General features: G+C 51.1%; 1 protein-coding gene across 6 annotated transcripts in view; it reads left to right on the top strand.

Moving 5' to 3' along the window:
- The window catches only part of Clec16a (C-type lectin domain containing 16A), a 144,042-nt gene that overhangs the window by 89,425 nt on the left and 38,460 nt on the right, over positions 1–16,157 (top strand). For all 6 annotated transcript variants that reach the window (XM_070003485.1, XM_070003483.1, XM_070003484.1 and 3 more), the window contains exons 19-21: positions 8,700–8,851; positions 11,486–11,690; positions 13,933–14,100. In XM_070003485.1, coding sequence (XP_069859586.1) covers positions 8,700–8,851; positions 11,486–11,690; positions 13,933–14,100 — 525 coding nt within the window. The remainder of the gene's footprint in view (positions 1–8,699; positions 8,852–11,485; positions 11,691–13,932; positions 14,101–16,157) is intronic.

Raw genomic sequence — 16,157 nt, 5'->3', positions numbered from 1 at the left:
GGCCGCTCAGTTGTCAGCCATCACACAGCAGGTGCTGGATAAGTAGATGATAACTTGATGCACCCATGGCTACAAAAAGAGTGTTCTCAGTGTCCTTGAGGGCCATGGAGCCCTCAAGAAACATTTAGACTCTTGGACGTTAAGGGATATAGTATTCCCTCAGGCCAAGCTCTTCCCCTGCAAATCCAGAAACCAAACAAGCTTTCACGCTACGGGGCAGCAGTCGTAAGTGATGGGAAAGCTGGGCCTGTAGCTTAGTCCCGGTGGTACAGCACCCACCTAGCATGCAAGCCTAGAGGCATAGAAAAAAGTTGTGTAAAGAATGTTAGTAAGCATTACTTGAGAAAGAACTGTGTGTTGACTGTGTGGGGGTCAGGCGGCCGCCTGGGCTTGTCTGAACTTCACAGCAATCTGACCTAGGAAGCCAGCTACTCCTCCAGCCTGGTATGTTGAAATCCTTTAGGCAAACAACCAAGTTGTGCCTTGAATCCCTGTATACACCCATCCGCCTCCTGCCTCTGGCATTCTACCATACTTACTGTAGCACCTGGCTTTTTGTGTGTACGTGTACAATACTAGGTATTGAACTCTGGGCCTTGAGCTTGCCAGGAAGAATACCCTACCACTAAAGCTATGCCCCCGGTTCTTTGCTTTTAGTGCTTTTGCTTATCTGTTGCCACATAGGGTTTTGCCCAGTCCAACCTTGAACTACAATCCTCCTACCTTGACTAACCAAGTAGCTGGAATTATAGGAATGTGCTACCACACCTGGTTCCATCTTATTTTCTTTAATGTATTGCTACCCTCAGTACTCTTCTCCCTAAATAATGCCCCAGCGTTCGTATCATGAAGTAGAGCTATAAAGTCATTTTATTACCCAGGCCTGCAGAGCAGACAGCTAAAGGGAAATCACGTGCTCAGAGTCAACACAACTCTAGGAAGTTATGCAGGCCATCAGCCCCAGGCCTGGCTCACCCTCTCCATCTAGGACTGTGTTCATAGGTGAGGAAGGGAGTCAGCATTGATCTAGGGCACCAAGCTCCCTCAACAGTGTTTTGCCAGTTGCTCTTGGCACGGTGGGCAGAGGCTGGCTGGTAGAGGAGACCTGAGGCCAGAAATCACCCCGGGGATGGGATGGGAATCTCAGAACCAAACTGGAGGTCCCAGATTCTCTGGGTGGCGAGATTTTAGCAAGCAGCCTCTTCTCTGCACACCTACTTGCTTCTCCCCTTTGCAAAGCCAAGAAACTCCCAGCAATCTGTTCTGTCTTCCTTGGGGAGATGCACCGCCCCCCTCCCAGGGGAGGGGCCTGCACAGCTGCCCCTCTGTGCCGGCACTGTGCCGGGAAGGGGAGCTTCAAAGAAGATGGAGTAATTGATTGCTGCTTGAAGCAAATAACCCATAAGTTGCTGCTGCGTTGATGGGGAAATAGTTACTTAATTTTCTTCAAAGGATTGATTTGACTGTCAGGGGAAGCAGCCAGCCTAATTGAGTGGTCCGGTTCACACCCCTTTCTCTAGAATTCACAGGGGCACCGGGAGGTCCGGGTGGTGTTCCTCCTCCTCACCCCAGCCCTGCTGGGCTGCCTAGGAGGCAGTGCTGGCCTTGTACTCGCGTTCACTCCCCCAAAAAATCTGACATGCCGGGCGCTGGTGGCTCACGCCTGTAATCCTAGCTACTCAGGAGGCTGAGATCTGAGGATCGAGGTTCAAAGCCAGCCCGGGCAGGAGAGACCGTGAGACTCCTATCTCCAATAAACCACCAGAAAACCGGAAGTGGCGCTGTGGCTCAAGTGGTAGAGCGCTCGCCTTGAGCTGAAGAGCTGAGGGACAGCGCCCAGGCCCAGAGTTCAAGCCCCACGACCGACCAGAAAAAAAAAAAAAAAAATCTGACATGAGCAACTTCCTCATGACCCAGCATGGCTAGACTTTTCCTTCTGTAGCAGATTTTGGATTGCACCCTCCCACCAGTCTTCTGACCTCCCTCTGCCTTCCCCTCCATCCCAGCCCTGGGGGACTCATCAGCCAGCCACCTGATGAGGTAGCCCCTCTCCTCCACCTCATCTTGTCTCTAGGGAACCCTGCCCTGTTGACTTCTCCTAAGTTGCTGTCCGAGAATTGTTCAGTGCTACGAAGTACCCTCCCACCCAGGCTGTTCCCAGAGTGACAGGCTGTCCTGCCTTTAGCCCTAGGAATCAGGAAGGCTCCTTAAAGGCAGGGCAGGGATTGGGGCTCCCAGCTTATAAAAAGAGCCCAGGGTGTGCCCATCACCCACTCCATCCTCCCTGCATGCTGGAAGAGAATCTCAAAGCTGGGAGGGAAGGCTAGCCTTCCTGACAGCAGGAAAGGGCCGCCAGGTTCTGGGTGCAAAGGGGACCCTGCCAAAGGCAGCCTCTTAGCACCCAGATGGCGTTACATGTGGGCTTCAAAGGCCTGCCTGTGGGGAACTTGTGTCAGTCATTTGTCCTCCATCCAAACCAGCCAGCACCTCTCCTTCTAGAGCTAGCCCTGGTCAGAGGTACCCCCTGCTTTGACAGAAATTGGGCTAGGTCTTCTCTCTGGCTTCGTCCAGGCTTCCATCAACTTGCTTAGGTAGTAGGCCAGTCACCCATTGTCAGGCCCCATACCCCACCTTGTCATTTGTCACTTGGGCCGTGGGGGACGTTGCTTGACTCCTGTAGTGCGTGCTGGATGGTGGGTTCTAGGCCGTGTTAGGCGGGACCTCAGGGCCTGGCGTTTCACTGCCGTCATTGATGAAATCCCAGGACCCACCTCCTGCAAGGAATCCACTACCCTCTTCTTCAGTTCCACATGATCTCTGATTCACAGACGCACCAGAAAGCCATCTTACTAAATTGCTGAACCCCAGCATGGCCAGCAAACAAGGCAGGATATCACATTTCCAAGCCCTGGAATCGGCTGGCCTAGAGATCCCTCTGCAAGGATAAAGACTTCCTTGATTCTAAATGTAGTTGGAGCCACCAACGCCAAGAATTAAATTATGTATTGGCATCCATATTTTATTACAAAGGGATCATTTAAATACAGCAGAAGTCAGTAAGCCCTGTGTGTTGTGCACTAACAGGCTCCAGCCCGTCAGAGGGAGGAAGCTTTCCCCAGGGGCCGAGAAGCCTTGGCCTCGAGGGGTACACCAGAAGACATGGATGCCTGCACCCCACCCCCCAGATACCTCTTCAGCCAGCATTGCTTAGCCCCCACCCACCATGGGGAGTAGCAATGAGTTGGGGGAGGAGTGTCTCCTTAGGCCCCCCTGAACAATGAAGGAATGAATGGAAGGTTCCAGAATGTCATGCATTGGGTTTAGGGAGATGTGGGAGGGTGGGTGTGGGGACACCCTCAGATGAAGGGCGATGGGAAGCCTTTCTGGAGAGGCCGAGGTCTGTGTACCCCATGTCCTCCCCGGCCCCATAGGAGTTCTGGAGACTAGCCCACACCTTGCTTCCTGTGATACTCAGTGTGCACAAACAGGGCTCGCTCTCTGAGTGGCTGCCATGCATGTGGCGGGTGCAGGGCGCTGTGCTGGGGCCTGGGCCCCTCTCAGACTTCAGCAGCCTTGCAGAGACTGAAGTTTCCTCCCGTCAACAAGGAGCCTGCCACGGGCGGAGCTGTGGCCTGAGTTCAGGCTGTCTTCGCTAGCTTGTCTGGATTCCGTACTTCACGGGAGGTGGCTTTCCTGCCCTCCTCTCTCCTGGCATCTTCAGCTCCTGTTGGAAATGGCAGCCCTGGTGTCCCTCCGTCCTGCTTAATCTTGCAGGGCCTCTGAGCAGCCAGAAAAGTCAGTCCCGAGCCAGGCTTCTGAGGGGCAGCCTCAGGACTGTGCAGCGTCGCTTCCCCTGGGGCTTGGTGGGTCTAGGTAATCACTAACCCCCCCATCCAAGTTCAAGGGGAAGGGATGTCCACCCCATCACGTGGGAAGAGAGTCAGTCAGACTCACACTGTAAGACAAGCAGGCAACATGGGAAATAGAGAAGGCCTAGTCTGCACAGAAACTCATTTCTGGGCCCTCTGTCTCTTCTGATACACCAAGGAGGAAGTCTCAGGTTGGCACTAGTTTGTCTTCAACTTTCCAATTTGCACATTTTTCTTGGCTGGGTATGAGGATACCTGCCTGTAATCCCAGCACCTGATGGCTGAAGTAGAAGGATGATGAGTTCCTGGTATCCTGGGTTACATAGTAGCACTCTGTCTCACACAGACAAGAGCCGACTTTAGGCTATCATGAATTAAATGCCCTTTTCGCTCCAATGTGTTTGCATAACTTCGTCAACTGTAAATCATTCTGAATTTCCATACTCGGTACTGATGTGACGTGAGTTTATAAAACACAACAACCTAAAGAGAAAAACTAAAAACAAAGCACAAGGTCTTCTTTGCTGCTGCACATGGCCCCACTCGTGCACGTGATCCAGAACATTCCATCCACCAGTGTGGCAAAAGCTTACACACAAGCCGATGGCCATCGGCTGGGGAGCTGTGAGAGCGTTCAGAGTGAGCCCGGACCCGGCAGAGAGGCGGCTGGAAACTCGCTGGGGAGACGGGGCTGGGTGGCAAAGGCCCAGCACGGGTGTGCGGCTTGCCGGCAACGGTGAAAGTAAAAGCAGGACGTGGCCACGTGAACACTGGGAAGCAGGCGGGTGACGAGAAAGCCACACAGCTGTTGTCTCTGGGGAGGTAGACTCAGGAGACATACTGTCCACTGTAAAAAAGAAAAAAAAAAAAAATATATATATATATCACTACATATATATGCCTTTTAAATTTGGAGCTTGCAGTATGTTATCTAGTCAGAGACTGATAAGCTTGGTATCTTCAAATACAAGAAAATGGCAGATCTTTCCTGCCTTCCAATGAATAAAACAAAAGGCTGTGTCTAGCAGTGGAGGGACGTGTTCCCTTCCCCTGCGGTGAGGTTCCACTGGGAAATGTATCACTCCCGGGGTCCTGGAGTTCAGTGGCGATGCCCACCATCCCTCGGCCCTGCTGCAGCTCTTCTTCCTCTCCACAATGGACACTTGTGCTGTGACGTGGTTTCCAAGTCCCCCCATCCGCCCTGTCAACGGGAACTCAACCTCCCCTCTGGGCCCTGAGCACCGCAAGGTGGTCCCAAGCCGCATGCGCAAGCTGGCTGCCCAGTGCCTGGTGAGCGCAGAGCCCATCCTGAGGGGGTGCCTAGACTGGGCACGTCAGCCAGAAGCTAGAGCTTGCACCCCCGGGGCTTGGCTGCTTTGGAAACGATGTGAATGAACCAGGGGATGTTGGCCCTTCCTGCCATCACCCTCCATGGCCCCTCCGTAACTGCCTACTGCTCTTGTGATCAGACAGCCCAGGGCGCTCCTTTCCCAGGGCAGTCCCCAGAGGGACATGAGACCCCTTTTCTCTCATTCAGCTGCAGGCGTGCAGATAACATGTCTCTCCACTGGAAAAGCAGAACACTACATAGCAACCAAGTTCACCTCACGCCTCACTTTTTCCAAATGATATGTTCTTGCTCTCTCACTCTCTTTCATTTTTGTTTGGGGATTTGAACTGAAGACCTATGCTTGCTCAGCTTGCTTGCCTGGCTGTTGCTCTACCACTTGAGCCCCACTTCCAGCTCTGCTTTTTGCTGGTCACCTTTGGGAATGGAGTCTAGCAGACTTTTCTGCCCAGGCTGGCTTTGAATTGCAATCCTCTAGATCTTAGCCTCCTTTGTTGCTAGGATTACAGGGGTGAGGCACTGGTTTCCAGCTTAGAGACAACAGTCAGGCACCAAATAAATAAACACAATGTATTTGTTTTGTTTTTTGTTTTTTGGTCTGGTTGTGGGGCCTGAACTCTGGGCCTGAGCACTGTCCCTCAGCTCTTCAGCTCAAGGCTAGTGCCCTACCACTTGAGCCACAGCGCCACTTCCGGCTTTTTTCTTTTTGCTTATGTGGTGCTGAGGAATCGAACCCAGGGCTTCAGGCATGCAAGGCAAGCGCTATACCACTGAGCCAACTTCCCAGCCCCAACACAATGTATTTAGGCATTCCCTGACTGCTGACATTTGCATCTTTTCCAGACCCACAGCTGCTTTGGGTGTTTTTTGGCCCCCCGCATCTGAGTGTTTTTCTTGGGAACATACAAATCGCCAAGTCATAGGATGTGAAACTTTTGTTTTTAACAAGTAATGCTAATTTGCCCTTCAGAATGGGCAAGCAAGTGAGCGTAGGCTAATGTATTCTCCTGTGAGCAGCCTTTGAGCATGCCAGCTCCAGTGCGGCCGCTGCAGCACCTGAGGCCGTCAGCCGCCTCAGCACTGCCAGCCGCAGGTGGCAGATTCTATCTTGTTACGATTTATTTCCTGATTTCTCATGAGGAACAAGTGTCTCCGTGGGTCTATTGGCTGTCCTCGTTCCCTTGTGTGAATCCTTCATATTTGTTACTTTTTTTTTTTGGGTCCGGTCGTGGGGCCTGAACTCTGGGCCTGGGCGCTGTCCCTCAGCTCTTCAGCTCAAGGCTAGCGCTCTACCACTTGAGCCACAGCGCCACTTCCGGCTTTTTTCTTTTTGCTTATGTGGTGCTGAGGAATCGAACCCAGGGCCTCAGGCATGCAAGGCAAGCACTCTACCACTGAGCCACCTTCCCAGCCCATATTTGTTACTTTCTTCCCCTCATCCTGTAGCTATTCTCCTATCTTGTCTTCTGATTGTTTCTAGCAAGATTTTTAGTATTTGGGTTTTGGTTTGTTGTTGTTGTTGTTGTTGTTGTTGTTTTAATCTTGTTTTATAGTAAACTGGGAATTGAACTTAGGGCCTTGCACTTGCTAGGTACTCTACCATTTGAGTCATGACCCCTTCCCAGCCCTTTTGTTTTTAGTTTGTGTTTCAGATAGGGTCTCATACTTGTCAGCCTCAAACCATGAGCCTCCTACCTCTACCTCTCAAGTTTCTGGGATTACAACATGTATCGTCCTGCTCAGCCCTAGCAATGTTTATTGATCCAGTCCTGGGCTTTACTCTTTTGAAGCTGAGTTATTGGGGAGGAGCCAGGAGACTGGAAAGGCCGGGAAGCCTCATGTCACCTACGCAGCCTCTCCTGGCCCAGGCTCCTCCCGAGAGTCAGGCCAAGTGACTCCCAAGGCAGTCCCGCAGGAGGCCTCCGTGAGGTCTTCCTTCCTACTCCAAGTGAATCCGCACTTGGCCCTCCAGATGTAATCAGCCTATCCCGAGGGCCATGGCAGGCCTGTCCAGGGCTACAGGAGGTGGTGCAGGAGTTCCACAGGCAAGTCACCCCAAAGTGGTATCTCCTTATCACCCTGAAGGATGGTGTTGTGCCGGGGTCTGTGCACGCCACCCCATCTCTCCCTAACTGTCCCCCCCCCCCCCCCGGGTCTCATGCAGAGCGTGCGGAGCGCAGGCTCCCACCTGCTCTCTGTACTGCAGTTTTCTTCGGAAATCTCCCCATTCTCACAGGGCTTTGATGTCTCAGTGGCTTCTCTGAACGCTGTTCCTCTTTGGGTGCTGTCCTTCCTTTTTCACTGTGTGTGGGGGGGCAGGGGGGCGGGGCTGGTAAGTGCTTCCCTCTGCAGCCCCTATGGCCGTTTGCTTCATGGCGGGGGCCGGGGCAGGGCGGGGGGGTGGTCACTTCCAACTCCATCTACTTTTCAGGCCCCATATCTAGATCAGTTCCTCTGCAAACGCCGGCAGAGGGGGAGCCAAACCGTCCTGCTGGTGGAGTGGGACTGGGCCTGGGGGGGGGGGGGGGGAGACAGAGAGAAAGAGAGAGAGAAGCTATTTTGTTCTTAATGAGAAAATGCTGTAAGTCTTGACTAAAGGCATAAACCCTAGTTACCACAAAGAAAGTGCTTCTGCCAGTGCGTAAGATGGCTTTTGTTCCTGATACTGCAGACTAGACATCAGGAGAAAGCCACTCAGGATGGAACGAGAAGTCCAGATTACTAACAAAAGCCTCAACAATGAGGGACCTTCTTCAGGCTCCCAGGCGCTCAGCCGTGCCTCAGGGCCTCGCACCTTCTGTGCAGAGCTCTCAGCTGCCAGATGCCCAGTCGTGGTCTTGATGCTGTTACAAAGGGCAAGACTCTCGTGTACTGTCTGCACTTAGCTTAGACAAACAGCATCTCCATGGTAAACTGCCTGGTCCATAGGAAGCCTGACACACTCCTGGGATTTCGCCTGTTGTTGTTCCTGTAGTTTGTTGTTGTCTTGGTGCTGGGGATTGAACCGTGGACCTTATGCCTGCTTGGCAGGCCTTTAACCACTGAGCCGTACCCCCAGCCCTAGCTGTTCTTCTTTCTTGTTGTTTATCGTTCATGGGGTTTGAACTCAGGCCTGAGCACTGTCCCTGAGTGATTTTTGTTCAAGGCTAACATTCTACTACTCTGAATCACAGTTCCATTTCCTGTTAGTTATTTTTAAGCTAAGACTCGAGTACCTCCTATGCAGTAAGTTGGTTTGTGTGACATTTGCATGAGTGTGCATTATTCCCATTTTTCAGTGTAGGAATCTGAAACTCAGACAGGTGGAGACACTTGCCCGGCATCACTGACTGAGAAGCAACTCAGATTCAGCTCTGTGTGACTCAGTGCCCACACTCAGACCCATGAACTCATGGGTCTGCCCAGCCACCTCAGCAGACGAGAGGCAGCCAGGCTGGGTAGCCACCCTGGGTCTCATTCTGCTCTCTGCTCCTTTCTCCTAGATAACAGCGACTTGATCGCTTGCACGGTGATCACTAAGGACGGCGGCATGGTCCAACGGTTCCTAGCCGTGGATATTTACCAGATGAGTTTGGTGGAGCCTGATGTGTCCCGGCTTGGCTGGGGAGTGGTCAAGTTTGCAGGCCTTCTACAGGTAAGGTGGGAATCTCCTCTCAACGGCTATACAAAACATGTATCCCAGATTACCAGCTTTTCAACCCGTTTCTGATGACACAGGAACATGTGAACAAATTGCCACTAAAAATAGCCAAAACATGGCACAGGTAAGTCCAGAACCTCATGGTCAAAACCTTCAGTGCTTACACCTCCCCTGAAATAATCAGGCTGAAGAGATCCCCTCACTATTTTTTAAATTGTGACATCAGCCTCTCATAGCCGCAGGTTCTACATCTGCAGATTCAACTAAGCATCCAACAAAGTCCTTGAAAAAAATTATGCTGCACTAAGCATGTACAGACTTTTATCCTTAGTTCCTTACCAGCCTTTTACACACAGCATGACTGAATTAAGTATTTATTTCAAGTCACCTCAAGAGGATTTAAAAGTGCACATTTTATATGAAGACTTGAGCAACTGCAAATTCTGTGTCTTCAGAAGGTCCTGGAACCAGGCTCCCTTGATACCGAGGGACAATTGGGTATGTACTAGGATGCATACATTAGTTATGAAGTCGTATTCACACATGCCAGGCTTGGCTTCATTCACTCAGTGGCATGCTTTGAGAGCTTTTTTTTTGTTATTGGCTGGTCCTGGCTTTGTACCTTTCCAAGCAGTACTGCTGTGAACAGAATCACATCACTTCCTTATGCACACGGGCAGGATTGCCTAGGCAAATAACCAGGAATTTGGGATGTTCCTATTTTAAGTGATGATAGACAAGTCCAACTTCCCCTACAATGACTGTTGCCTCCAGCAATTTATGAGAATTCCCTTTCTCCTCTCTTCCCGCCTCCCTCCTCTCCTCGACCCATCACAGAGTAGTTCTACATTACCCAATGCCCAGTTGGAAGTTGGGGCTTTTTTTTTAATGTTTGGCAATACCATGCAGTGGTTGACTAATGCCAACCAACCCAGTAAATATTGAAACAATGAGCCAGCAGAGTTGAGAACAGCCTTCCAGCTAACTCTGCCATGCCCCTGTCCTCGAATTTCCAGCACACTTGTCCCAGCCTGAAAGTCACAGTCCATTTCCTGACCGTGAAGTTCTGCTTCCTGCAGAGATCCTACCCTGGCTGACCTACTTCCGCCTTACCACAGCATGACCTGGCTGTGTCCCACTGTCCCTGAGAACCACCCACACGTGTGAGACACCACTGAAGCCTCATTTTCAGGATCTTCCAGTTTAGGGAATACCTGTTAGAGCAGATACCTGTAATTCTAGGCGGTGAGATCTGAAGGATCATGGTTTAACTCCAGCCCAGAAAGAAAAGTCCAAGAGACTCCATCTCCAATTAACCAGAAAAAAGCTGGGCTACAGATGTGACTTCGGTGGCAGAGCTCCAGACAAGTAGGCATGAGACGCTAAGTTCAAATGTCAGTACCGGCAAAATTAATTAATAATAATTTTTTAAAATCTTTTAGAGAGCGTATTGAGAAAAAAGAATCTTTTATTTAAAAACAGAAAACAAAAAAACACTTGCACCAGGCACAGGGGTTCACACTTGTCATCAGCTACACTAGGAAACATTACTAGAACTATGGTGTAGTCTCACCTAAAGCAAAAAGCAAAAAGCAAGATCCTGCCTCAGAAGTAACCAGAGGGGGGGCAAAAAAGATGGAGCCGCAGCTCAAATGAGAGAGCCTGCCTAGCAAATGTGACACTGTGAATGTAAACTCTAGTACCGCCAAAAAAACACCTTTTTTTTAAATGAATAAAGACTTACATGTAAAACATTCATTAGGTGACTTATACTTCTTATTTATCTAGACTTATGATCGATTTCTTTTAGAATTTAGTGTCAGGAAAGTGTTTTTCTCTTACAAAGGATTAATGGGGACCTCCATCGGACGATGAAAGCCACATAAACCTTTTTTTTTTTTTTTTTTTTGGTCCTCTTCCAATAGCCACTATTTGTCAGGTTGTCACAACATACCAAGCTCCCTGCTGGGAATTCTAATTTTGATGCAGGTGATGTTTCCAATGCGTGCCCAATGCGATGCCTGAAAACAGTAGTCCATCTTCCCCTGGGAGCCTCTTCCAGCACCGCCTACCTCCCCTGGCTTTCCTCCACTTCCTTCACAACTTTGAGGAAGTGCATTCTCCACACAGAATCATTCTGAGGTTTTATGTGGAACTAACGCTGTCATGCTTGCTGGCCCACCCTTCCTACAGGGTTTATTCAAAGCCTCCCTGGTCCTTTCTGAGGGTTAGCATTTCTCTCTAGGAGCAAAAAGACACAGAAAAGGATGCCAGCCATGAGAAGGGAGAAGTCGGGGATTGTCCCTGATCTCATGCCAGGCACAGTAGGGATGTGGGTTTGCCCGCTGTTTCCCAGAAGTAAGAATTGTTGGACTTGTCCTGTTGAGCTGCCAGTGGGAAGGGCCACCATGCCAGCATCAGTTCCTTCCCAGCACTCTGCGGCCTGCCCTATCTTCTCCCATTGTGCCCATCCTAGACTATCAGACTTGAGAGTTGGTTGTCTCCCCTGGGGCAAAAGAAAAGTGGAATTAAGGACGTCTTTCTAGGTGGTCCCGTGGCCCCAGAGAAAAAAGCTGCCCTCCTCCCAGGTCTGACGCGTACCCTGGCCTTTGTCTCCTCGTGCTGCAGGACATGGAGGTGACTGGGGTGGAGGACGACAGTCGTGCCCTGAACATCACCATCCACAAGCCTGCGTCCAGCCCCCACTCCAAGCCCTTCCCTATCCTCCAGGCCACGTTCATCTTCTCAGACCACATCCGCTGCATCATCGCCAGGCAGCGACTGGCCAAGGGCCGCATCCAGGCACGGCGCATGAAGATGCAGAGGATAGCTGGTAAGTGGCCTGGCCTGGCACAGGATCTTCCTGGTCCTCACGGGAGACACATCCACAGCCCTGTGACTCACTTTGAAGGAATGAGACTCTACTTTCCCACGTGTTTCCCAAGGGTTTGCTTTCCTGAGAATGTCCATGGCTGCAGGGGTGCCTTCCTAGCAGGCCATGGGACAACCATTGTCTCCTCCTTGCCGAAATCCCCAAACTTACAGTTACAAGTATCTGTCATTTCTCTACCACCTCACCTGTGGATTTGTAGGCCCTCTTCTACCCATTTATAGAGGGAGAAACTGAGGCACAATGACTTGTCAGAGCCACACAAAGAATAAGTTGGCAGAATGAGTTGCTGCTCTAGACCAGCTATTTGGTTGGTTTGAGGTGCTAGGTTTGGACCCCGGCTCGGCAAGTACCAACCACTGAGCTCCAGCCCAGCCCAGCAGAACTTTCTTCTCTAAAGGCTCCCTCTTCCTCCTCTCTTTCCCCAGCTCTTAGGAGGAGCTGCTCTGCTTGGCAGGGGGCCACAGCCCAGCACTGAATTGGGAAGTTTTTCATTTCACACAGGGTTTGGGACAAATTCACAGGAAGGCTGTGGGTCTTCTTAGCAAAGATACTGTTCATCTCTCAGGGGCGGAGCCACGGTGGTAGGGGAGGGTCCTGTCAAGCCTTCTGCCTTGGGCTTGGCAGCCCATGGGCAGGCAGGCGCTATCAAGGCTGGGTTTCTGGACAGGGCAGCCTCAGGGGTTTACTGGCCCTGCCTCACGGCCTGGGTCCACTCTGTCCCCTTTCTTCTACCCAGCTGTAGACTTGGCCTACAAAATCATTACAGAAGCATGTTGTAATGTACAAAGTGACTTAAATCATTCAGCCCTTTCTTTCTTTGAAGATTTATTTTCCGACTTTTTTTTTAATGTAAAGCCATTTCTCATAGCTGGCACGAAGGCCAAATATTTCATTTGAAAATTGAGAATTATGCTGTAAAGTGGTTGTTAGAACTAGCGCCTTAGGTAGTTCTTAAATTGATTTTAAAAGGCCCCTCTGAACTGATATACCAAGAGATTTGTTTATGGAGGAGAGGGGAGCAGTCATGACATGCAAACACTCTCATAAATATACACACAGACACACAGACACACACACAGACACACAGACACACACACACACACACACACGCAACTTCTTCCCCCATGTGAATATACTCAGCATTCCACATCATGGATGACACACACACACACACACACACACACACACACACACACACACACACACACACACACGCAACTTCTTCCCCCATGTGAATATACTCAGCATTCCACATCATGGATGACACACACACACACACACACACACACACACACACACACGCAACTTCTTCCCCCATGTGAATATACTCAGCATTCCACATCATGGATGAGAACCTCCAGAAAAGAATGGCTTCTGGACTGAACATGCACAGACCTGCTTCCTTGTCAGTGCTCCCTGCACGATGTGGTATGGCCACTTTTTCCAAAGCATTGATCGCATTGAGTGTTAATTATCCAGAGGTGACTTCCAGTACAGGGAGGCTATGTGTAGTATGGACAGATAAACAGTGCCATTTAGGTAAGGGACTTGAGCAATTGCAGTTGTCAGTATATCTGGGGGTCCTGAGGCCCAACTCCTACAGATGCCAAGGGACCATTCATGGAGATGGAAATGGAGAGAAAGACACGTACATATGTATATATATATATAATTATATATGTATATGTGTATATGAATGTATAGTTTTCAGAGTAAAATTGGCCCCATTGTATATAAAGAACTAGTGAGGGTCTTTTGAGACATTCTCACTTAATGGCTCAGGTTGGTCTAGAACCTGTGATATTCCTGCCTCAGGCTCCCAAGTCCTAGGAATACAGGCCTATGCTAGCATGTCTGGCCTGGTGAGCATCTTTTGTGAGGGGTCTTTGGAAGCTGAGATCCCAAGAGAAGTGTTAACCCAGCAACCATTCTAAGAGCCAAGTGTAGAACCCTCCCTTCCTGGTCTCAGCCTTGGCCTGAGGCCCTCACCAGATGCCTAGTTGTGTTTTATGATTTGAGCCACAAGGGGATCAGTATTCTGCTGGTGTCCCCGGTTCAAGGCTGTCTGCTTGGCATCACCCTTGTGCCGTGACTAGCAGGGCCATGGCTTCTAAAGCCTGTCCTGAGACTCCTCGTCACCTGTGCCTTTGCCACGCGCTGAAACTATGTGGTTTGATTGTAGCCCTGCTGGACCTCCCCATCCAGCCAACTACCGAAGTCCTGGGATTTGGGCTTGGCTCCTCCTCATCCACCCAGCACCTGCCTTTCCGCTTCTACAACCAGGGCCGGCGTGGCAGCAGTGACCCCACAGTGCAGCGCTCCGTGTTCGCCTCTGTGGACAAGGTGCCAGGTAAGGCGGGGCCTGTGCAGCCTTCCTCTCAGCTCCTCGGCATGCACCGAGCTCAGTCCGAGTTAACACGAGCCCCAGAAAGTCACCTGGGCTTTCCCTCGGTTCTTTTGCAGTCTGGGTTCCGATTTCCAGAGGTTCATTGGGCATGTGGAAGAGCTTCTCAGAACTGAGACTAAGAAGTTTCTTGGAAATTTCTTGGAAATACTTGAATTATTAGTAATGAGGTTGTGGGAGTGGTCTCCCCGACGGAAGCTGCCTACAAGATAGTGCTTGTGGTTCCTAGTACCAGAGCTGGAGAAGTGAGACTTCCCAGGAAGCCACTCTGCCCAGTTCCTTCCCTTCCGTTCCTTCCTCTGGAGGCCCCCCTCCCTCCTGTTCGCCTCCCCCAGAGGAAACTGGAAGGGAAAGGTCGAGGGCATTTTGGCTGAGCAAGAGTTGCCTGTTTTTCCGGTGTTGCAGGCTGTAAGTGTATCCGTATGTTCGCCTCAGATCTTCCAACCCTGGAAAGGGGGGGGGGGGGGAGGGCGGGGGGCGGGCCTTCTCTCCACTACAAATCCTAGAGAGCGGCCAGGCTTCCTGCCACCTCCCCCTCCGCAGCCAGGGCTCCAGCTGGAGTCGCAAGTGTTGCTTGCCACTCTCAAAGTTGGGTTGACATAAGAACGCGCAGCCCTAGGAAGCTGCTCCAGTGCAGGTCCTTGTCTCCCGGGGTCTGTACTGCAGTCCCAGTTTGAGTTGATTCTCGTGTGTCTACATCATATGTACACATATGAACCTGAGACACAAATAACCATAAACTCAAAATGCAGCCGTCTGGTTTTGATGTGAACAATCAGAACCCAGTAACTTTGAGGCAGATCTTATTGTTGGGTTTTGTGCATGACCTTCCACAAGCACTCACTAGTAGCAGGACGAGTCTGTATGTCTGCGAGTACAAACATGGGGCTACACCCTGCGTGGCCATCTGCACCTCACTCGATGCCAGGGCAGCTTCACATTGGCACCTCTAGTGGCTCTGCCTTTCTTAGCTGCTGTGTGCTACTCTAGCATCAGTGTGGACTGCAGCGTCTTATAGAGCCATACTGGTCACAGTGAACTTTATAGAGCCATACTGGTCACAGCGAACACTCAGGGTGTCTTTGTGTCATTGTGCTGATCTTCACATGTCTGTGGAGTCTCTTGCCAAGTCAGAGGAGGAGAGGAAGGTCTCTAGCCTTGACACATGTAGTCTCAACATGACTCCAGATAGTTCCCTGTTCGCCATGCTGCCACAGCCTGTGACCGGCTCTGTCCTGAAAGATGAACCGCCTGCATTTTCCAGCTAGCAGGTGTGACTGAGCTCTGCCCTTCCAGCCTCTGGAATGCTCCCAGTTCAAGTTCTGGAGAGATGGAGGATTGCTCACACATGGGAGTCTAGGTCAGCTGCATAGGGCCTGGTCTGGTGACAATCGCTTGGTCTGGGTCACCAGGTTTCTTTCCTCTAGACACTCAATGGCATAGGAGAAAGCCCGGACCTGTTTCCAGGCTAATCTTTTGTGGAACACAAAACTATAAGCAGAGCCGAGTGCCGCATTCCGTAGTGTCTGCATATCAGTTCCATCGGCGGAGCGTGTGGTGATGCCTGTGTCCTTGCCCCTGCTCTCACCCCGTCCCACTCCACTCCTGGGCCTGGGCCCACCAGGCAGGCTAGGTGGCATACCTGGCTCCCCTGGTGTCCTGCTGGTCCCCAACCAGGGCAGCATGTGACAAGGCACTTCCCGAAGTGGCATTCCCACACTCCCTCCCCGGAAGTGCCATGCAGTGTTAGGAGGGCAGAAGACAGCATTGCTTATGTCCCCCTAGGAGGAAAACCTCTCCGAGCACCTTCTTGCCCTGCTGGGCAACAGAGCACATGGCAACCCTGTACCTCCAGAGGGGCTGTGGGCAGTGGTTCTGGGTGGAGAACAGTCACAGCCCTTCCCAGAGGCGCACCCCTGTGTACCTCATCCAGACCCTCCCAAACCTGGGGCTGCAGCCTCCTCTTTGGTTACCCCAGACTCCAACCCCACCCCTTTCCATTC

Source organism: Dipodomys merriami, unplaced genomic scaffold, assembly GCF_024711535.1.
Source record: "Dipodomys merriami isolate MVZ:Mamm:240054 unplaced genomic scaffold, mDipMer1.0.p SCAF_60, whole genome shotgun sequence".
Classification (NCBI taxonomy): Eukaryota; Metazoa; Chordata; class Mammalia; order Rodentia; family Heteromyidae; genus Dipodomys; species Dipodomys merriami.
The sequence above is the reverse complement of the archived record's forward strand: the minus strand, read 5'-3'. Positions and strand labels throughout refer to the sequence as shown.